The sequence below is a fragment of the Delphinapterus leucas genome, chromosome 4 (genome assembly GCF_059928025.1).
Source record: "Delphinapterus leucas isolate spDelLeu-1000000601 "Yukka" chromosome 4, BTC_Dleu_Yukka2, whole genome shotgun sequence".
NCBI lineage: Eukaryota > Metazoa > Chordata > Mammalia > Artiodactyla > Monodontidae > Delphinapterus > Delphinapterus leucas.
In genome coordinates this window covers 80982630-81005851 of record NC_143132.1, presented here as the reverse complement: position 1 = coordinate 81005851, position 23222 = coordinate 80982630, and the positions used below count along the sequence as shown (strand labels likewise).

General features: G+C 48.6%; 1 protein-coding gene across 1 annotated transcript; it reads right to left on the bottom strand.

Moving 5' to 3' along the window:
- Positions 1–12830: 12830 nt before the first annotated feature.
- Positions 12831–21760, bottom strand: LOC149749368 (mitochondrial assembly of ribosomal large subunit protein 1-like). The gene is given in 5 exon segments (XM_089909911.1): positions 12831–13743; positions 13746–13863; positions 18203–18358; positions 18484–18635; positions 21724–21760. Coding segments are annotated over 5 exon segments (852 nt in total). The 3' UTR covers positions 12831–13354.
- Between the last annotated feature and the right edge of the window lie 1462 nt (positions 21761–23222).

The following is a 23222-nucleotide window of genomic DNA, read 5'->3' as shown; positions in this document are numbered from 1 at the left end:
ACAGAGGGAATCCCACAAAGGGACAGTCCAAACGGCTACTCCTGTCCATTCCCTGCGTATCATTGCTTTTCCTTGTCTCTTGGCTGGAGACAGCTCTTTCTATAATCCCAAACAAGGATGTCTCGTATCATGATGTTTCAGACCAGACATAGGGAGAAAAGCAGTTTCTACCTTAGAAACACAACTAATAGGGAGAACCAAACATTAATTGCATTCAGAGCTGTGCATTATCTAATTTACCTCTCACAAGAATGCCTTCAGATGGGATACATTCCATGGGCCTTCGGATCAAGTAACTGTAGCAGAGAATGGTTCTCCAATTTGTTTTGATAAGGCAGCTCAATTTGTTGGACTTCTTTGCTGCATCGGGAAATTATCATCTAGATTTCCCCAGGATGGGACGCGACATCTTCCAACCCCTCCAGGGAGGGGAGACAAGATGGCTGTGTTCTCTATGCCAACCCTCTGTGCCTTCAAAGAAGGGGGATCATGGTCTCTCCTTCTTTTATTTTGAATTACTAATGATTTGAGCTTTGGTTTTACGGATGGCGTAGACATTTGTGGGTTTTTTGTATGTTCACTTTGGCTATCCAGTATTCTTTTCTTGAAAACGCCCTGGTTTCCTTTTGGGGATTCACCTCTCCCCCATCGTGGGCAGATTGGTGTGTGGTGTATTGGTGTGTTTTGCCTCCAAATACAGAAGCCAAGGAGTTCCAGGAGATTCCCTTCATCAGATTCCTCCTCTGTCGCCTCAGTACAGCCAAGGAGGTGGGTCTGTGATCTAAGACCAACCAATCAGACTCTCTCCAGGGGCTTTGGCTATTGAGCAGAGTAACGCAAAGACGAGACACCGCAACCGTCATGTACATCCTGTCCTGGCTCCTATCCTGCTTCCAGGCTGCCTTCAGAATTCCCATCACTTCCATGAGCTCCCTGACAACTTCCCAATACATTTTCTTTTTGGCTTGGATCATGCTTTAGGACTTGGCCAAAACCAAGGATGACTCCCTTCCCTGGCATTATTTTGTTTCTTTATAGTAAGCAATAGGATGGAAGAATCAAGTCATCAAGAGATTAAAAAGTCCAGGTACTTTCTGCTGTCCCCTTCCCTCACCCTCTGAGATGTTGCTTAGTGAATGGGCTGAGAGAAGAACGGCTTCGATGGACACAGTCAAGTAAGTGCTGAGGAGCTAGATCAACAGCTTGCCATCCAGCCTCACCCTTCCTATGAGTGGCACCGTCACGTCTCCTGCAAGGGGCCCAAGGTGGTCTCTGTGCAGCCTTGTGGTAGGGGAAGCTCCCCTTTTGGTGCTGCCCAACTACCACCTTAGGGTGGCACCTGGTCCCTGCTGTGGACCATTGTTCTGCCCTATTTGGCCTCATTTATAAGGATGCCCTGTAATGGAAGCTTCCAGTTGGGAAGCCCCAACTGGAAGCTCAGAAAGGGCAAGGACTCCAAGGGTGGTCTAGAAGTTCTTGCACACAGGCTCAGGAGCTGAACTGAGCCCTCTGGAGAAGCAGTTGCTGGGCCAGTGGGATGTGGAGCCCCAGACTCATAGCTGAATGCACAAGCACAGGGTGGGGACCACGTGACTCACTGTGTTTAACAGAAAATCACCTTTAAGTGACTCAAGAGGCAACAGAGCCATGGGACCCCAATGAGCTCATCCAATCTGGAGATTCATTCAATGATGCCTGGGATGTTGGGGGCAGCTCTGTGCCCTCCAGTGAGGCACATCAACATCAGAAGATGGAAGGAAGTAAGAACCAGAGCAACAGAAGGTGGATGGGAGAGTGACGTGGGTGGCTAGCTAAGCACTGTCATTTTAAGAAGGGCTGGAGTTTTTCTAAACTAAAACCAGTGGGTCAAAGTTCCGGGGCAGCAGACTCGGATCAGAATAAGGAAAATCTTTTAAGCAGAGCAGCACAGCAGCGAAGAGGGCTGCCTGAGGGAGGCTCTCGGGAAAGTATACAAGAGTGCGCGGAGGCGGCCACCTGGTCAGGTCCCAGCTCTATCACAGAACGGCTGTGTGACCATGGCAAATTCCCTAACCTCTCTGTTCTGTAAAGTGAAGGAAATCATGGTAACTACCTCCTGGGGCTATCATGAAGGTTGGGAGGCAAAGTTTGCAATAGACGTTGAACAGTGTCTGACACATAACATGCTAGAAATTCACTAGGAGTATTATTGCGAGGCTGTGAGACCTCACTGCTGGAAGCAGTGGAACCTGGGCTGGAAGATGAGTGTCAGGGATGCTGGACGCCATCCCTGCCCTGGGTGGGAGACTGGACTAGGCCACGGTACTGAGAGCAGAGCACGGGCTTTGGTGACAGATGGCATGCAGCGAATGCTGTGACTTCGGACAAACCACAAAACCTCCAAGTCTCAGTTTTCATGTCTGTCAATGAGACGATCTCTCACTCCACAGTATGGTCACAAAGATTAAATAGTCCCATGTATAGATTCTGTCTTATCATGTGTACATTTTGTGTGTCTTTAAAATTAGTGATAATAAAATGTATTTAGAGAATGATCATCTATATATGGTCCCTGACAAACAATGGGGGCAGAGTGGTACGATTATGAGTCCCTTCCCTCCCCCACAAATGCCCGGTGGCTCCCGACACCAGAGCTGGTCTTCAGCCACCTTCTGGCTGGTCTTCTTGTCCTTTTACGAAGGATATTCTCTCCTCTCAGGCTGCTTTGTGTGACTCACTCTTCTTTGCAGTGAACGTTCTGCTGGAAGCTTCCATTACAAAAGATGAGAAGAAAACGACCACATTGGTCTAAATAGGGTTTGATGGGCAGGATTGTTTCACATAGAGGTTTACTGCTAAAAAGACAGAAGATGGGTCCCTGGGCATGCTATGGCTGGCCTGCCTCTCTCCCCCTGCCCAGCTTTGTCCTCTAACCTGTGTCCCCAGTATATTCAGTCCCAAGGACCAGGCCTACTCACTCATGCATGCTCACCTGCACCTGGCTAGCTGGCTGGAGAGAAATGCTATTTCTTCTCTTTTTTTTTTTTTTTTTTGCAGTACGCGGGCCTCTCACTGTTGTGGCCTCTCCCGTTGAGGAGCACAGGCTCCGGACGCGCAGGCTCAGCGGCCATGGCTCACGGGCCCAGCCGTTCCGCGGCATGTGGGATCTTCCCGGACCGGGGCACGAGCCCGTGTCCCCTGCATCGGCAGGCGGACTCTGAACCACTGCGCCACCAGGGAAGCCCGCTATTTCTTCTCTTGGAGTTTGTCTTCCACTTAATGTGGGATGCTTTAATTGAACACCTACTCTGCGCAGGCACATGTTGGAGATCCAACATGGATTTGAAGCAGTCCTCACTCCCTAGAAACTTAGAATTCATCAGGAGACGAAGGCAGATCCATGCACAGCTCTGAGCCTCTATGACGGCACAGAGCAACTGCTGTGAAGTATAGAGAAGAAAGAGGCTTTCCAACCAGAGGGGCCCTAGAAAGGCTTACTACAGTTGCCATTTGTTGAGCACCTACTACGTGCGGGTACTTCCTTTATCTCATTTAACCTACACAATCGGTGAGGCATGGGATTATTACAACCCCCATTTTACGGATGAAGAAACTGAGGTTCTAAAAGGTGAAATAACATGCCCCAAATTACGTAGCCAGTAAAAGGTAGAACCAGGACAAGGTTCCTAGTCTAAAGCATGTGTTCTTCCAGAAGGCCAGGATGCCTACCTCCTAGAGAAGGCTGAATTTGACCTGGGCCTGAAAGCAGGCTGACATTTTAGGCAGCTCTGGAGGTAGGGGGTAGGACATTCCTTCTGCTCCCCTGCTTCTAGATGGGTACAAACTTCCTGCTCTGAGACACAGCTAATGTTCTTCCCTCTTCTTCTCACAAGGGGCTGATGAACTTCATGGCAGGCTCGGGGAAAGGCTCTCCTCCAGCCTCCACCTGTGACTCAACCCTAAATAAATAACCACACTGCCGATCCAAATAGTACTGCCTGCCTGCTGGAACAAAGAACAACCCAGATTGATTTAGCACCTGCTGGGAGCTATTACTCAGTTATGCACCATTAATAAGCCATTCAACTCTAACTAGCTGAGCGCAAGCACATCCTTTACGCTACCTCAAGGCAAGTTTGTTCTTGCCTCAGTCATGGAATCGTACACTATCAGAGCTGCAAGATAATGACTGAGTTCAAGTGCCTCTTCTTACAGATCCCATACTGAGGTTCAGAGAGGGGAAGTGTCTGGCCCAAGGGCTCCAAGAAAGGACCGCAGAAGAGACGCTGTTTCTCCACATTCCATACCCATCAAGGGGCAGAACGAAGATGTAAAGATGTACTGAGCACATCTTCTGTAGATATTTGTCCTGGGCGTGTCGCATTTCATCCTCACCACATCCCTGATTAGAGAGCCTGCATCCCATTTTCTGATGAGAAATCTGATAAGCTGAGGAGCCATGGGATGCCGCAAGGTCATATGAGAAGGAGCACAGCCAAGGTGGGGACATTGGCTGTTTACAACATCCCACCACAGAGTGGGAGGAGCCAGGTGTTTTTTCCCCACCCCTTTTGGGCTTGCAAAGCAGGCTGAGGTTTGGCAGGGATCCAGGAGGTCTAAGCTTCAGTTTCTCCAGCACTGGACCTTCCCACAAATGGACATCCTCAGATCTGCCTGAAGTAATGACCAGCCCTGGGCAGGCACAAAATGACACACGGAGGGCTGTGCGAAGTGCATTTACATCTCTTGCTTTGTTCCTGGATGACTCATGCAGCGGCCCACACAACAAAATTAATGTCTCCTCCAGCTCTGGCAAACTGCTTCGCTTTCTTTAAACAACTCACAATCAGCTTGTAAATGGCCCTGGCTTATTCTGGGGACATGGAGCCATCCTGTGGTCACTTCCCTGGACAGGCTGGAAGCTGTGGTCAGGACCCCAGGAATGGGAGGCCTCCCTGAGGCCGTCCCCGAGTCCTGCCCTCTGTTTCTGGCCAGATCTTCTGCTCCCGCCAGTAACATTTTGTCACAGCCCTGTCTCCTCCGAACTCTTGTTCTACATACGAGCAAGTGCTCTGGAGGTCCCGTGACCGCTGCCCTCACACGGCCCCTCTCCCCTGGGTGGCCAGGTTACTCACCTCTAATGTTTCACCTCCAGGCCCCGCTCTGCAAGCCCTCTCTGCCCCCGCCCACCCCCAACTCCATGTACACATCTCATAATAATAATAACCAGACACTACTTACAGAGTATTTGTGATGCACCAAACACAGTTCTAGGAAAAATATATATATACACACACATTTTATATGTGTGTGCCTATACAAACACATACACACACATAGGCATATTCATTTAATCACCACAATCCTATACGATAAGCATTATTATTATCTCCATCGTACAGATAGGGAAACCAAGACATAGTGATTGCTTGCGATCGCTGTGCTAGTTAGTGGCAGAGCCAGAACCTGAGTCTCTTCTGTCAGGCTCGAAATCCCTCATCCTAACCACTGCACCTATGGCCTTCAGCACAAGTCACACCTTGTTGTACTTGCTGATTTCTCTGGGCGCATGTATTCTGTGGGCTACTTAAGGTGAGGGCTTCTTCTTCTTCTTCCTCTGGGTGTCTCTGTGTGCCGCTCAGTGCCTAGACCACAGCAGGGCTCCAAGCGCGCTCACTGAAGGGGTGCATCGAGTTGACGTTCCTGGGGCAATAGCCACTTCACGTGGCTGCCACTCAGCTTCACGCCTCTTGTTTTTCCAGTTCATCCACGACGTGCCCCTGGCCCTGTTCTCTGTGCTGAGGATGGTCGGTGCTGCTTCTAGCCCTGGCCTTGCCTCTCTGTTTGGGGCTGAATGATTCATTCCGTGGGGGCCTAGGCGTGCAGTGGACACAGACAAGCATGCACTGCATTCCTAGTTCAATTTTTCTTTGCCTTACCAAGGCACTAGGTGTATACACATACATCCAACAGATACATTTTGGACATCTACCTTAAATCAGGGGCAGTTCTAGGTGTGGGAACATAGCGGTGAACAAGAACCAATCCCCACAACCATGGCAATTATGTTCCTAGCAGGGGAAACGGTAAACAAATAGCAACTGAGCCTGTAAATCGGTGCCAAGTGATAGTAAGTCTGTGAGGAGGAAGGAAGCAGCAGAAGGGTGGAGAGCTGGGATGGTGAGGCAGGCTTCCCTCAGAATACGTCGGAGCAGGGACCTGATGGACAGAGTGAGGGAGACAGGCTGAGATCTGCGGGAAGAAGGCTCCAGGCAGAGGGAAGAGCGAGTGCCGAGCTCTGCGGTGGGCTCGTGCGTGGGGTGATGGAGACACAGCCGAGCGCCACTGCTGCTGGAGCAGAGCCAGTGCGGCGGGAGCGGCGGCATGTCCTACAGATTCTCGCGGACCTGTGCTGAGGACTGAGGCTTTGTCTCAGTCGATTAGGGCTGCTGTAACAAAACACCACAGACTGCGGGGCTTATAAACAACAGAAATCTACTGCATACAGTTCTGGAGGCTGGAAGTGCGGATCAGGGTGCCAGCGTGGTCGGGTGAGAGCCCTCTCCTGGGTCGCAGACTTCTCATTGTCTCCTCACGTGGCGGAAGGGGCCAGGGAGCTCTGTGGGGTCTCTTTTATAAGAAGCGTAATCCCACTATGAGGGCTCCACCTAAGCACCTCTCAAAGGCCCCGCCTCCTAATCCCTCCCATTGGGCATTCGGATTTCAACCTACGAATTCTGGGGCGGGGACACAAACACTCAGACCATAGGCGGGTTTCATTCCAAGCGTATTGGAAAGTTCTGCAGTGGCTGGCACAATCCGACCTATGTTTTACAATGTGGGAGCCTGGGTTTCTGTGTGTGATGTCCCCTCAGTTACCGAGATCAGTAATGACGTTTGGGTGTTTACACGTAGTCCTTTCTGTTACCACCGCCTTCTCTCCACAGCTTCCTCCCTACACAGGCCCCGTGTGCCTCCACGGGCCACAGCCAGAATATACAGTCTATCGAGGGCCACAACTAAACAAACGATGGCAGTGCTGCTGATAAGGGCTGTGGTCGGGGCGGCGTCGGGGTCTCTGGGGGCCCAGAAAAGGGTCAACTCAGTCAGACCCGGCTTTCTCAGCTGGAAGGCCACATGGCTTCTGGAGGGGGCGGCGTATACATGAGGCCCGAGGGATAAGCAGGAGGTGGCCAGGAAATGAGGGGTGCAGGCAGGGGAACCACACATATGAGCAGGGAGGCTCCTGTAGCGATGGGCTAGCCTGCACCCCGATTCCCTCACCCGCTTCTCCTTTAGTTCCTACCCTGCCCGCCCAATACCAGACCCGGCCAGACCGGGTCAGGGCTCGTCTGCTGCTGAATGTTGCTGGAGAAATTCGCCAGCACCGGTTCCAACACCAATTCACACTCTAATCCCCCCTGGACCCTCGGCCTCTCAGCACTTCTTTCCTCGATAATTAGCTGCCGTCACACTCCCTACTGCACGGACGCCAGACATTCTTCTTCTGCTTCCCTCACCTGCTGAGGCTGATCTGACCTCAGCTTATAATGTGAACTCCCCTTCCTCTCTTCTGATCTTCACCTCCCAGAATGTTTGCATTTTCAACCCTCATCTCCCTCAAGTGGTCTCAGAAAAAGATGTGCTGATTTTTCCTGGTTAAGATGAACAATTTATCTTGCCTTGCCTGGGTGGACTGTATTTCGGGGTTAACCAAATAGCCCAGGTGAATAAGAGAAAGTTCTTTTTTTTTGTTTTTTGTTTTTTGTTTTGTGGCCTCTCCTGTTGCGGAGCACAGGCTCCGGACGCGCAGGCTCAGCAGCCATGGCTCACGGGCCCAACCGCTCCGTGGCATGTGGGATCCTCCCAGACCGGGGCATGAACCCGTGTCCCCTGCATCGGCAGGCGGACTCTCAACCACTGCGCCACCAGGGAAGCCCGAGAAAGTTCTTTTTTATAGAATTCGCACTTGAAAAATGTGACCAGAATGCAGAATTAGAAAAAGCATCTTTTCATCAGTGGATGAACCAATCAGATTGGTATGTTAACGGAAACTGCCCCGGAGCAGTATGGATATCACCACCTGAGCCCACTGTTCGGTCTTAGTGAGACCACTAAGGATGGGAAAACCAACAAATGGGCCTCCTGATGAGATGAAACAGTAGCAGATGGCACACATTGGAATCACCTGGGGAGCTTTAACAAGTACTGATGCCTGGGGTCCATCCCCACCACTCATGATTTAAAAGGTCTGGGGTGCAGCCTAGGAAGAGAGCTTTTTAAATAAGTGCTCCAACACATTGTAATGAGTAGCCAAGATAGAGACCCATTAGAATCACTTGGGGAAATTTTTAAAAACATTAATGCCTAGACCCTGTGCCCAGAGATTCTGATTTCGTTGTCCTGGGATGGAACCCAGGCAGAAGTACTTTTTTCGTACAAAAGATCTTTTTGTAAAATATGATCTGTCCTGATAGAACAGAAGGGATACCAGACAGACATGAAGCTGTTATCGAGAAGTCATAACTAAATTCGGACCAATCACGTTTCATGGGTTCAACTCTGTCGTTGAACATTAATTTACTGTTCAACTATGGGGTATTTTTTGGGGTGACAATTCTGAAGACTGTAGCATGAGAAAATATTATGCTATTGAATGAGAAGATGGAATTTTCTCTCCTCTATGATTGCAATTGCATAAAAATATGTTTTAAAGGTCTGAAAATGAATGCACAAAATGATCATAATTAGGGTATTGGATGATTTTTTTTCTTTCAAAACTTCTTCTGCATTGATCATCACACTTCTAAAATTTAAAAAAAGAAGCAAAATAAAGTCTAAATACTTGGATTTATTTATGAAGAGACTACCTTTAGCCAACGACCAGGGTGAAGACAGGTTACTGTGCATGCAAGTCAGACAAGTCTCCCCCACCTCGTTCTCCCATCTGCAAATTGCACCAGGAGAGCTGCAAGGCCTCTTGCAGCACCACACTCTGATTCCAGGCTCCCACAATGCTGTTTCTATGAGACCAGTTAAGCAAATGTTAACCAATATGCTTCTCGTGGTGAGGAGTCAGGGCCAAGTGGGCTCTGAGCCGAGCTGTTTCACCTCCTCACCTTCTGAGCACGCACGCCCACGGTTCTGCCCTTGCCTCCGCCTACACGGTGCCTTGCGCTTGCCAACTTCCCTCTGTGGTCCCCTTCGCCCACTCACAACTGCAGGCCTCCTTCCGGGCCGCCTCTACACGATGAGCAGTTTGCCAGTTAATATACATCAAGCTGCCACCTTCAAACAGCTCAGAGAGCCCCATCTGTTCTCAGGAGCATTCTAGCTAGAGAGACCACCCACCACCCACTGCCAGCAACTCACAGGCCAGCCCAAGAGGGTCCTTTTGAGTGCTGGGAAGGGGTTCCCCTCTAAGCCCAGTGGGGCTTGGCTGGGACGAGCCAGAGGCAGGTGCATCCCGTCACCCGGCTGAACTAGGGGCTTTATGCTGCGCCCAATGAGGACCTCCTTCTCACTGTTGGAGGCTTTGTGAGTCAAGGTCCATCCCGAGCCACCCTCCCCTGGAGAGATCTGAGGGCTGAGGACAACACAGCCCTGGATGCCAGCACAGGGTTCAAGGAAACTATCCAGTGTGGATCTGGGAGGCTTGTCCCTTACAAATCATCACATAATAACTACTGTCACTCATTGGTCCCTGTGTGCTGGCTGCTCTAAACTCCTTATCCCATGGAATGTTCTCAATAACACTGAATGTAGGTACTGTTATTATAGTTTTAGATAAGGAAATTGAAGCTTGGTCAAGTTATTTTCCCCAAACACACAGCTAAGTGGTAAGACCATGTGAAGTATTGGTTCTGAGTTCAAACTGCTTGGATTTGAATTCTGGCTTTGTCACTTACAAAGTGTGTCACTTTGGGTGAATTGTAAATTGCTCTGAACATCAGCTTGCTCTTCTATTACATGGGGTAATAACCCCCATTTATCAGGTTCAATGTGCAAAGATTAGGTGACATGATCAATGAAAAGTGCTTAGCTCATAGTCTGGGCTCAGGAAATACAAACTATCATTTTTAGCTGGATCTGAACCCAGATCCCTCTTCCAGTGCTCAGAAATGACATTCCGTGAGTGTTGAGTTTGTCTGATTTGTCCGATTTGCCCCTGCACACAGAGTCTGGAGAGCTGGACTCCAGGTGTCAGCGTTGCCCTTCAAAGCCCAGCCTTGAAGAAAGGAATAACTGAACATGGGTACTGAACGCATCTTATTTTAAAGGCCCCCAATCCCACAGCCTTCTATTTCTAGATGCACCATCTTTCTTATATTGTCAGAAACTTGGTTGCCCTGGGCCAAAGGGTTGAGGTAGGATGGGGGGAAATGAGTGGAACATTTAGAAGAAATAAAATGAGACCACCCATCCGGAGACACACCACAAGGGAGAATGGGATAGTTTCAGAGCCTGTTGAAATGCGCGGTCTTACATCCCACCCCCTCTGCCCCATGCTACCCAATCTATGCTCCAGTCAAATAGAGGTGGGAGGAACACTTGCAAAGCAAAAACAAAACCACTTAATATATAAATAAAATATAGTATGAACACCCAGTTGACCTTTAAGATTGGAATAATCTGGAGGGTGGAGAAGCATTTTTCCTGCCCCAACATTCAAGTAGGAATGGATAGCAGCAGTGGCTGCTGGGAGTATTCTGGACTTCGTGAACTTGTGGGTTTGCTCTGCCCATACAGAAAATCATCTAGTAAGGGCTGAAGTGTGTGTGTGATGTTAGTGATTTCAGAGTCCAGGCCACAAGTAAACAAATTGAGGGATTGGTGACATCCCTGTGGAAGGGGCCTCAGAGGTGTACCCTCCCATCGTGTCCTTCTGCAGGCCACTGGCTTATTGCATCCAGAGAAGAGGCAAGTTTCTTTCTTTGTCACTAAACATTGCTGTGCACATGGTTTGCAGCCACCTGGGAGCTGGGACTGTGATGATGGTAAGCTCACTCCCACATGGCAGCGCTGAGGGACCACTGAAGAAACTCTTCCCATTAACATTTGACTCCAGTGTCCACGGGGCCTGGGGCTTCTGCGAGAACATGGCTGTGTGGGTGTAAAACTCACATTGAAAGGACTTTCTTCTTCTTTTCTGTTGCACTTCATTCTGGGCAAGACTCACTGGCTTGTGACTAGTACATGCTCTGGAGAGGGATGCAGGCCTTCTGCTCTTTTTTATCCTTCTGGTGTAAGGTCGTCCTCCTCCCTTAGCTCTCTGGGACATTTCTTCTGCCAGGTGGCCCCTCTGGCAGGAATCCTCCCTCTTGGAAGTCAGGCATTTTCCCTTCTTGCTCCTTTGGGATAACTGGCCCTCCCTTTGCCATGGCTGACCTCCCTCTGCTTCCTGGGAAGGCTCACGTGCCTGGCCTCCATGAGGCTCTGGTCCCGACGTGGAACTCTAGGCTTTTCCATTAGCCTTTGTCTACGTCCCCATTCTATTCTCCCACTCAGACAGCCTTCACCCTTTCCCTCCACCTGCCACGCTCCCACATGTGGACTGAGAGGCGGGAAAGCGGACCTGTGGGGAGGGGTGGTTGGGAGACAGACAGACAGACAAATAAAGACAGAGAGAAGTAAAGACAAGAGACGCAGAGAGAGCGCTGCTGCCTGGGTTGCCTTTGGTTCTCCAGATCTTGGTTCCGGGACCTCCAGAATGCCGCTATAATCGTATGATGCTTATTTTTTTTAAAACTGGAGTTAGCTAAATTTGCTTTCTATTTATTGTCTCCCAAAGCGTCCTAATAAATATCTTAAGCCACCCCCTCACCCCGCAAAGGCTCTGCTTGTGTGTGCCCCTCTTCTCTGAAGTCTCCCCACGGGTAGAGTAAGCTGCGCCCCCCTCCCTGCAGCATCTGTACACAGCCTGCTGTACACGGCCTGTGTCGGGTAACCGTCTCAGAAGCCCTTTGCCCACTTCCTTTCCTCACACTTCCAGGGCAGGGACTGAGTCTTTTTCCAGACCAGGGACCAGGTATCTTTCATGCGTCAAGGTATCTTCAGAAGCCCAGAACAGCACCTGGTATATGGTTAAGTGCTTATTAATGTTGGATGAATGAATGAATCAGTGAAAGAATGATTTGTCAGTGCAGCAAAACAAAAGTTGTATAAAGCCCTCTAAAATAGCTCTGGAAATTTCCATTCTAACTTAGGTTTTAGGCATGCCATTTGGCCCAAGAAACATTAGACTGGCAAGGATGCTGCCCGGAAGAGTGACTGCAAAAGCCCATCAAACAGGGCTTAGGAACTGTTGCTATCTGTTTTGAGAATGTTCCCATGCCCCTTCTCCTGGTAACAGACACCATCCCCCCGGACAAAAAGGTAAGCATGTGACCCTGTCCTGGCCAATGGGTGTCCTTGCCTGACCTGTAGCACTTTTGTTCCCCCCCAAGATGCAAAGTGGCTGCTTCCTGAGGACAGATGGAGACCAAAATGAGCATTGAACCAGACAGGCAGCAAAGGGGGACAGATGGAAAGTTGGACATAACCTTGGACTCTTGAGCTGGTTCTTTTGTCCTCTTCCTGCTCTGGGATCTGCCCCTGAGCCCTTACCACCTTTGAGAGCCAATAGATCCCCTTTTTTGTTTAAGCCAGTTTGAGTTGGATTTTTGACACTGAGAACATAAAAAGCCCTGATTAATCCAACATTAACTCTCCTGTGGGAATCTGGACCTGGTTACCAAGGCTGTCCCCCAAAAGACTGAAATGCCAGCCCTTCCTTCCTACCTGTCTGGCCAGGAGTCATCTGCGGGCTTTACCTTTCTTCTGGCCAAGGCTGATCCAAGCAAAAAGGCCTCTGGGCTAGATTTAAACGTGGCCTTTATCATTAACCTCCTAGAAGCAGGATTAAGTGAAAAAAGCAAGGTATAGAAAAGTGTGTAAAACAGACAATGATTGATGTACTGAAGCAGGGGTGGACATGGTATAAAAGCATAGAGTCGGGGCTTCCCTGGTGGCGCAGTGGTTGAGAGTCCGCCTGCCGATGCAGGGGACACGGGTTCGTGCCCTGGTCCGGGAAGATCCCACATGCTGCGGAGTGGCTAGGCCCGTGAGCCATGGCCGCTGGGCCTGCATGTCCGGAGCCTGTGCTCAGAGGCCACAACAGTGAGAGGCCTGCGTACCGCAAAAAAAAAAAAAAAAAAAAAAGCATAGAGCGCAGGCACAAAGGTAAATGGAAGTACCATCTGAACGTAAGCTCTTTAAGGACAGAATTTTCGACTTCTGTTTTTAGTCACTGCTCTATCCGCAATACCTAGAACAGGCACTCAATGAGGATTTCTTTCCTTTTTCTTTTTTTTTGACTAAAGCAGTTCATGTCATTTTATTCCCATTTAAACTCCACAAGAGCCAGAGGTGAAGTGTCATCTTCTATTCCAAGGATGAAGTCTTCAGGTAAGGTCTCAGGTGCTATCTGAGCTAACTGGTCATCATAAGAATGTAGGGTCCATAATTTCTCTAATTCATAGGTTTCTCTGGTTTCCGGAAGCATCGAATGAATCACCATGCTGCCAAAGTCCACACAGAGCCAGCCAGCAGTGTCCTTCCCTTCGATGTTAACATGAGGCTCACTTTTACATTTCAGGTGTTTGTACATTTTCACAATGTAGTAGGCCATGGCATGTATGTGTCGAGTGGAAGTTCCACTACCAATTACAAAGTTATCTGTATATTTCATTTCTGGAGGAACCTCAATGACACAAATGTCTCTTGCCTCAGAAGTGAAACCAGCATATTGATGTCAAACTTGGGACCAGTATGATCTCCGGTGCCTGACTCGGGCGCCCCTCGCCGGCAGTCCCCTCCGCCCGCCCCTCCGGGACGCAGGCCGCGCTCTCAGTCGGGGGCCAGGCAGACCCTGCGGAGCGCTGGTCCCACCGGAAGCCGCCCAGCCGAAGGTGGCGCCCCACGGCCGCCGTGGGCCACGCTCCCGGGGAAAAGGCCTCAATGGGTATTTCTTAATTGAATAAATAGAACAGAATGAAAAGCATATCCCTGAAGAGAGAGATGAGAATACGGCATTGGTGGCTGCCCGCTGGTAGGGAGGGTGTCAGGGTAGAGGAGGGCTGAGAGGAGACGGAACCCCATTCTGTACTGTGTGCAGCTTTTGCACACATGCACCACCTTAAAAAGTTAAAAAAAAAAAGGGGGGGTAAGAACAGGAAAGCAGGACACCGAGGGCCTAAAAACAAGTTGGAAAAAATGTGAAATCTGGTCGAGCATCTCTTACTGATACCATCCTCCATTATAGCAGAGGAGAAAAGCTAACTAGAGAGTTAGCAGTCCCCTCCCCTTCACACGGCAGCCCTGAGGGGCTAATCTGCTCTGGCTGTAAATATGGCAGCCTTGAGGGTTTCCTTACAATAAGCAAATAAGGCTCCCGTAAATAGCACAACCTAGTCCTTTGAACACTGAAGCAACAGGCCTTCGTTCTGAAAGCCAGCCCTTGACATCTTGTCAACCTCATGAGAAGTCATTTCTGCCTATTCTCCACTAAGCTTCACTGACACCTTGGAAATGGTAGGCACTCTTGGATAAGGAAAGTCTCTATGTGTTTAATTTGGGCCAATTCCTGTTAAAAACAACATTCTTCTATTTCTAGCAATATTCCCAAATGCCTGATTTTAGTGCTCCCTTCAAAAGGTGGGCAGCATATGAAACACAGAGAATTAATATTCTTCATCTTTGACAGAGAATTTACTAGTTAATATTTTGACAGAGAAGTATAAATTTACATGAAATATCTCATTTAAATCTCATAACAGCTTTATGCAGGAGATGGGATCATCCTATTTTATAGGAATTGGGGCTTAAAGAAGCAGGTGGGAAGCAAGGATTCCAACCAGGCTGGTCTCTAAAACGCATGCTTTTCCTCTCCACTGCCTCCCAGCATTTGTGTTATACCTGCAATTTACAAAGCAACTCACATACACTATCCCATTTAATCCTCACAACCCTGAAATCTAAGAATTATTTTAAATTTCCATTTGCTATGGACTGAACATTTGTGTGCCCCCTGCAAATTCATATATTGATGCTTAATCCCCAGTGTGGTAGCATTCAGAGGTGGGGCCTTTAGGACATAATTAGGTTATGAAGGTTCAATATCAAAAAAACAAACAACCCAATCAAAAAATGGGCAGAAGACCTAAATAAACATTTCTCCAAAGAAGGCATATAGATGGCCAACATGAAAAGATACTCAACATCACTAATTATTAGAGAAATGCAAATCAAAATGACAATGAGGTATCACCTCACACCGGTCAGAATGGCCATCATCAAAAAGCCTACAAATAAAATAAAATAAAAAAAAATTTTAAAAAAAAGCCTACAAATAACAGATGCCGGAGAGGGTGAGGAGAAAAGGGGACCCTCTTACACTGTTGGTGGGAATGTAAACTGGTGCAGCCACTATGGAAAATAATATGGAGGCTCCTTAAAAAACTACAAATAGAACTACCATATGATCCAGCAATCCCACTCTTGGGTTTATATCTGGAAAAGACAGAAACTCTAATTTGAAAAGATACATGCACCCCAATGTTCATAGTAGCACTATTTACAATAGCCAAGACACGGAAGCAACTTAGATGTCCATCAACAGAATGGATAAAGAAGATGTGGTACATATATACAATGGAATATTACTCTGGCGTAAAAAGGAATGAAATATTGCCATTTGCAGCAACATGGATGAACCTAGAGAATACTATACTTAGTGAAGTAAGTTGATATATTATATGATATCACTTATATGTGGAGTCTAAAAAGTAATACAAATGAATCTATACACAAAACAGGAACAGACTGACAGACATAGAAAACAAACTTATGGTTACCAAAGGGAAAAGAAAGGGGGGAGAGATAAATTAGGAGTGTGGGATTAACAGATACAAACTACTATCCATAATGTAGAGAAGCAATAAGGATTTACTGTATAGCACAGGGAACTATATTCAATATCTTGTAATAACCTATAATGGAAAATAATCTGAAAAAATATATATAACTGAAAAAAAGAAAAAGTTTCACATCAGCGTGTCTCCAAAGACACCAGGCTCTTTTTCCAAGAGTTATACAAAGTCTTGTTAAAACCTAGAAACGTTTAATTACCTATGGCATATACAAATTACTCAGATTTCAATTGGGTCAAGGCTTAAGATATTATTAAAATTATCTGTCAGGGGACTTCCCTAGTGGTCCAGTGGATAAGACTCTGTGCTCCCAATGCAGAGGGCCCAGGTTCAATCCCTGGTTGGGGAACTAGATCCCGCATGCCGCAACTAAGAGGTTGCATGCGGCAACTAAGAAGCCCGCATGCCACAATGAAGATCCCGTGTGCCGCAACTAAGACCCAGTGCAGCCAAAATAAATATAAATAAATACATACATAAATAAATAAATATAAAATAAAATTATCTGTCAGGATAAACTATAAAACAAAAAATTAGGTTGTGAGGGCAGAGCCCTCAGGAACAGGAACAGAGACTTCCTTTCTGCTCTCTGCCTGTGAGGACACAAAAAGATGGCCGTCTGCATCCCAGGAAGCGGGCTCTCACCAGAAACCAAATCTGCCCATGCCTTGACCTTGGACTTCCCAGCCTCCAGAACTGTGAGAAATAAATGTTTGCTGTTTAGGCTACCCAGTCTAAGGTAATTTGTTACAGCAGCCCAAACTGACTAAGGCATCATTTTACAGAGGGGAAAACTGCAGCTCAGAGACAGGCACATAGGGGCAGCATGGTATAAGACAGAGAGTGCTGGTCTGGGGAGAAAGACCTGGATCCTACTCCTGGCTGTGCCCCTGATGAACTTGGTGACCTTGGGCAAGGCATGCATGCTCTCTGGACCACAGTTTCCTCTTCTGCAAGGCAGTGTAATGGACTAGATGCTCTAGCATCCCCAGCAGCTCAGATAGTCTTTGATCTTAGGAAACCTCTTGGTGCTCCTTGCAATGAGGTTAGAACTTCAGTTGTGAAGGGGGAGCCAATGAAACTGACATACACAACTGGCCCTGGTGGGACATTGGCATTTATTCCTATGCTGCAGTTCACACTTCTAAGTTTCTACAGTTGCAATGTCTTAATCATAATGACACTGTTTCTAGAATGCCATTAATATTCCCATCAGAAATGGAAATGCCAAATTGCTAATCGCACCCCGGGGGCTTTGCATCTCATACTATCATTGCTTTATATGATATTTAAAATCATATTTAAGTTTATTAAAATATCAACCATTTTTCGTTTAGAAACAGGAAAGTCTACGCCAGTGTTTATACAACGGCAGGAAAAAAAAACTCTGTCCACCAGAAACAAGCCAGCCCACAACTCCACAGAGCTGATGAAAACATTTGAAGAACCCAGCCCTGCCTGACTGGGGCTTCCCTTTGCGAGAGGGCATTGCCAGCAGCAGTGACAGGTTAGTGCTGAGTTAAAGTAGCAGCTGGAATCAGCACAGGTGGAGGCTCATGACCCCTGTCTGTGGCTCAAAACTGGAAGCTATGGTATCTTGCCTGGTAAGGAAGTGGGTGGAGCTGAAAGAGAGTGGGCAGCCCGGGTTTGAACCTGCGCTCTGTCGCTCGTGTCTCTGTGATAATGGGCCAGTTACTTCATCCCTCTGAACTTTAGCTTCCTGACCTATAACTTCTCATTTAGCATTTCTGGCTGAGGACTGCTGCAGTGATGGAACGGGCTTAGTAGGTGCACAATAAACATCCATGTAACCACAAACATCTGCACTGGACAAGACACAGCCTTTGACCTCAAGGAGTTCACGGTCTAAAGAGGAAGAGAAACGTGGAGAGGCAATGACGACTGAGGATACCGAGGACTGGGGTAGTGGCAAGGATGGAGAGTTGCGGGAGCTTGGCAGAGAGTGTCTAGCCTTATGGGAAGAGGCGATGTGGTCAGAGGAGACCCTCTCCTCCCCCCAACTTCCCCCCAGGAGACATCTGAGCTGATAGCAAAGATGAGGAGGAGACTCACGGGGGCGGGGGGGGGGGAGGTAGGAGGATTACTCCTGGCCGGAAACAGCCTGCTGATTTTGAAGAATTATCAGCGATTTGCAGGGGACTAGAGTTGAGGGTGAGGGAGTTGGGGAAGCAGAAGGAGCTGAGGCCTGTGAGCCCCTCTGTGAGCCTGGGGCCTCCCCATGCCCCCTTCTCTACCTGCGTGTGGGCACCCCCTTGGCTGCATGGCTCCGTGCACACGCTGCACAACTGCACCCCGAGGCCCGAGGCACAGCGCGCTACCTCAGCAGGGACGTGTGTCATGGTCTGGGAAATCTGGATTTTGTTCAGAACACTCCGAACCTGAGAAATGAACTAGAAGGGTTTAAATCAAGGAAGTGACACAATCACAGCTGTGGTTTAGAAAGAACACTCTGAACACAGGAAGGCTTCTGGATTGCTGAGGAGAGAGAGAAGGCTGGAGGCCTGGGGGAGGATACCCTGAGGACATGAGCAGAGGCACGGGGGGGGCGGGGGGGGCTGGCAGAAAGGGAGGCTTCAAGGAATCCACAGAAGGTAAACTGGACAGGATTTTGTGACCGCGTGGAGATGGGAGGAGGTGAGGACACGACGGTGGCTGGGGCCTGTGGATCTGCAGACGTAGATGTGGGAGTCATTTATGTGGAGAGAGAGGGGAAGGTGAATCCGTCGGAGAGTCAAGAGGGAAGAGGATCCAGAACAAAATGTCAGGGGCCCCTGAGGTAGAGACAGGAAGAAACGTGCAGGGAGCAGGGAGGAGGCCGAGCAAACCTGGCCCTGTGGTGTTTCTTTTCCCCACTGAGTAGGAGGTGGAGGTATCTGCAGAGGCTGGGGCGTGTGGTAGGGCTCAGGATGGCAAGGAGGAAACAGCTACTGTGAGGGGGTTGGAGAGGCAGCGGATTGGGGACGCCGGGGAGGACTGCCAAGCACGGGTTGTTTTCTCCTGGCCCGACAGCTGCCGTCAGTCAGGGGACCAGATGGAACAATGAGGTAAGATCCTCCCAGCACACAAGCTCCACTCTGGGGGCAGAGCAGGTGCTTTTAGACACAGAATTTATTCGTCTGAACCGCTAGAGGGCCACCGGTGCCATTTGCTGGCGGGAGTGTGGGAAGAGGCTCCCAGCTGGCCTCCCCAGCTACCAGCAGGAGCAGGCCTGGAGCGAGAGTGCAAACGGAGGCCCATACACCCCATACACCAGCTGGCTAAGCATGTAGAAACTCAGCGAAGCTGTTCCCCCAACGGGCCTGCTTTCCTAGCTGGGCCTCGCAACCTATTCCTAAGCACCACCCTTGCATCCCAGAGGCTAAAGGAGGTGAGCTCTTCCCTGGGTCAGCCCGACCACCTGTGAGCCTGTGAGCCAGGATGGGGTAGAAGCTGGACCTGGGCCCAGGACTCCCAACTGGTGACTAGACCCTCGGGACTGAAACGGATGGACACAATCAAGGTCTCCCAGGAAGCTGAGGCAAGCAGATTCCCCTCCCTGCGTGTCATTTTGCCGACTCAGGATTTCCAGGCAATTCTAAGCACCTCCCCAAACTACATCACCCGCGTAGAGAGAAGGGAAAGCGCATAGTTATCTTGTGGAAACGTCTCTGGCTATATACCTACGCTGGGTGATTTGAAGTGACTGTCAACAAAGCAGGGCTTCTGGAAGCAACCCAATTTCCTTCAACTGGTAAACGGTAAAACAAAATGTGGTACATCCATACAACAGAACACCGCTCAGTAATTAAAAGAAGAAAACTACTATATGCAACAACTTAGATGTATCTCAAAAGCATTTTATGTTAAGTAAAATAAGCCAGGCACAGAAGGCTGCATACTACACGGTTCCACCTTTATGACATTCTAGAAAAGAGGAGCTATGGGGAGAGAAGACAGATCAGGGGTTGCCAGAGCAGGAAGGGCAGAGGGGATTAGCTGCAATGGGACCTAAGGGGATTTGACTGGGTGATGAAAGTATTCTATGTCTTGATTGCGTTGGTGGTTTCACAGCTGCATACATTTGTCAAAACTCATCAAACCAAATACTTTTAAAAAGGGTGAATTTAATGAAGCTAACCCCCCAAATAAGTAAATTAATCCGACCCGCTTTCTCTGGTTTCCCAGGACAGAGGCTGTGGTTTTCTCACTCTTCCTTGGTCTAGGGGGTCCATTTCAGCCCAAGTGACCCTCTCCTGTAATTCCTCTTCATTCAATTGGTTATCAAACCAGAGGAAGACAGATGGACAGAGACAGAGACAGCGGGAGACAGATTTAGACAGAAAGACAGAAAACATGGTATATTTTGGAGCTTGTGATATGTAGAATCCTCCTAAGCACGGGCTCTGAGGCAGGGAAAGGGTCCTCTTTCCAGGGTGCAAGAATAGCACGAGACTGTCATGGCTGAGAGCATCTCCTTTGATAAGTCTGGGTACCTCAACTTCTACCACCCAATAGATTCTCACTTTCACCAATTCTTTGATAGTAAGCGTTCTGTGAGCATTGAATTTTTGCTGAAATTTTAAATATGAATTCTTTAAAGACTCCCATAGGTAGTCACTTTAAAGTTTATATTCTTCCTGATTTATTTGTTTTGCACATTTGAAACTTTTCGTGAATTGGATTTGCTTAAAAGGGAGTATACCTGAAGGATAAGCCATCAAACCTCCGTTTTGCTTGACAGACCTGCCAGATGTGTCGTTCTTTTGAGGCAGGGCCCAGCTAGAAACCAGAAAAATGGAGGGCAGAAAGGAAGAAGATAACACAAAACAATGGATAAACAGAAAGCGCTTCTATTTGTCTTTCTGATGCACACTCACAGACACTCGCACATTCCTCCCCAGCCCAGCACTCCCATGCTCACTTGGATTTCACTAACATTACATGAAATCACAGGAGCCACCTACTCTGAAAGTATGCGTTCTACGTGTGATAAAAATGAGAGAAAGGACTTTTTCAAAATTGTCATATCATGGGAGAGACTTTTGGCATCAACCTGTCATACCAAAGGGCTGCTGTTGACTATGGGAGCCCAAGAAGTCTGTAAATGACCCCCACAGTCACACAGCCCTTCAGGGACTCAGTTTATTCACATGTAAAATGGGAATAACAATAACTGTCTTCTTTTTCTCACATAACCCGTGGTTAGGGGCACGTGTGGAATTGCACGTGAAAGAGCCCTGTAAACTCTGGACTAGCACCTGCCTACATAGCGCCTATAGTAGCTGTGTGACACAGCCAGCGTGGTGTGAAAAGCGACTCCCTCCCCACTGCAAGGACCCCTGGCCTTTAGAGGAGGCCCCCGGAGCTTGTTAGTGGTCGAGATACTTTCGTTTTTGGTTTATAACCGACCTGCGGGAAGCCCCCTTCGCCTCCCCCTCTCACCGGAACACAATCTAAAGATTTCTCTCGCTGTCCTGAGTGCTGGATCCTGCAGGACCCGCCAAGCCAGGGTCATCGGCTTCCCCGTGAGCTCGACATAGCGTGCGGGTGTGCTGAGAAGCGCCGAGGTCAGCACCCCAGCCGGGACCCCCTTGTCCGGCCCCAGTCAGCCCGCCGACTAATGCGGCCTATTCAGGGAGGCGGGGCGGGAACAATGGGAACAAATCTGTGCCCACAGCGCTCCCAGGGGACAAAGTGCTGGCAGCCTTTCCCTCGGAGCTCATCAATTCCGGAACCACTCAACCAGGGTGCTGAGCCCCGGCGGCTGCTGACTCACAAAGGGCCACGTGGACGCCGGGGAAACACGAACCCATTTCGCGCAAGTGAAAGGAAATGCGATCCTTTAGCGGAGATAAGAGAAGACCGAGGGGGCAGCATAAGGCCTGGCAGAAATGAAGTGAGAGAGATCACGTTCCCCTTTCTGTGCAAGTAGCTGCTCCTCTCCCCCTCCGAGGCACGGAGCTCTCTGCTCTCCTGCGGCCCCGACCCCACCTCGCTCCACCGCGCCCTCCTCCCCTCCACCTGCTCCCCAGACACCATCTCATAGCCATTCACAGACTCGTAAGTCACTGGTCATTAAAGTGGGGAGGGGCTGAAGGGACCACCAGCCCACTGTTCCCAACCTTTTCAGCATCAGTGGCTCCTCTTAAGCCTCCTCCTGCAGGGATTCCGTATTTGGAGAGATTTTAGAATAGCTGCCTTTATTGAGTACCTGCTCCTTTGGGTCGTTCCCTGGACAAAGAATTTCCCCCTTACTATCTCATCTAGTGCCAGCAAAACTACTGGGAAGTGGGTGTAATTATCTCTATCTTACATATGAGGAGGCTAAGACTAAGAGAGAGGTGTGTTTGCCTGAAATCCTACAGCTAGAAAGTAGCAGAGTTAGAATTGAACCAAGGTCTGTGTGGCTTCAAGTCCCCACAGGCTTCCAGCATTTGAGAAGAGATAGCTCATGCTCCCAGCAATTGCACTGCTAGGTATGTACTCAAGAGAAATGAAACTATGTGTCCACATAATAACTTGCACACCAACGTTTATAGCAATACTGTTCAAATGTTCATCAACTGGTGAATGGATAAACAAAATGTGGAATATTCACACGATGGAATATTATTTGGCCATAAAAAGGAATGAAGCATGGGTACATGCTACAACATGGCTGAATCTTGAAAACATTTGGTTAAGTGAAAGAAGCCAGTCACAAAAGACCTCATATTATATGATATCTTTTACGTAAAATGTCCAGAATAGGTAAATACATAGATACAGAAAGTAGACTGGAGATCACTCGGCTGAGGGACAATAGCAGTGATCCCTAAAGGATGCAGGGTTTCCTTCTGAGGTGACAAAAATGCCCTAAAACTGACTGTGGAGATGGTTGAACATATCTGTGAATATACTAAAAACCATTGAGCTGTACATTTTAAACCGGTGAATTGTATGGTATGTGGATTATATCTCAATAAAGCTATTTAAAAAGAAATAGCTCATGTTATGACTGACAAGGTATCCTGGCTCTGTGTCGTGAAGGTTGAGAAGCAGAAGCTGCGTGGTACAGTGGAAAGAACCAGAACTTTGGAACCAGCGACCTTGGACAAGTTGTTCAGCCTCTCTGAGCCCGAGTTCCTTGTCTGTAAACTGGGGTTAGTAAGCCCATCTCACCCCATTGTTACAGTGTAAGGGAAGGCCCCCAGCCCCTCCAGGTATACAGTTCCCTGATTTTGAAGTTTGAGGCTTGAGTGAAGAGGCAGAGGTGGGAGGTGTCTGCGGGCAGAG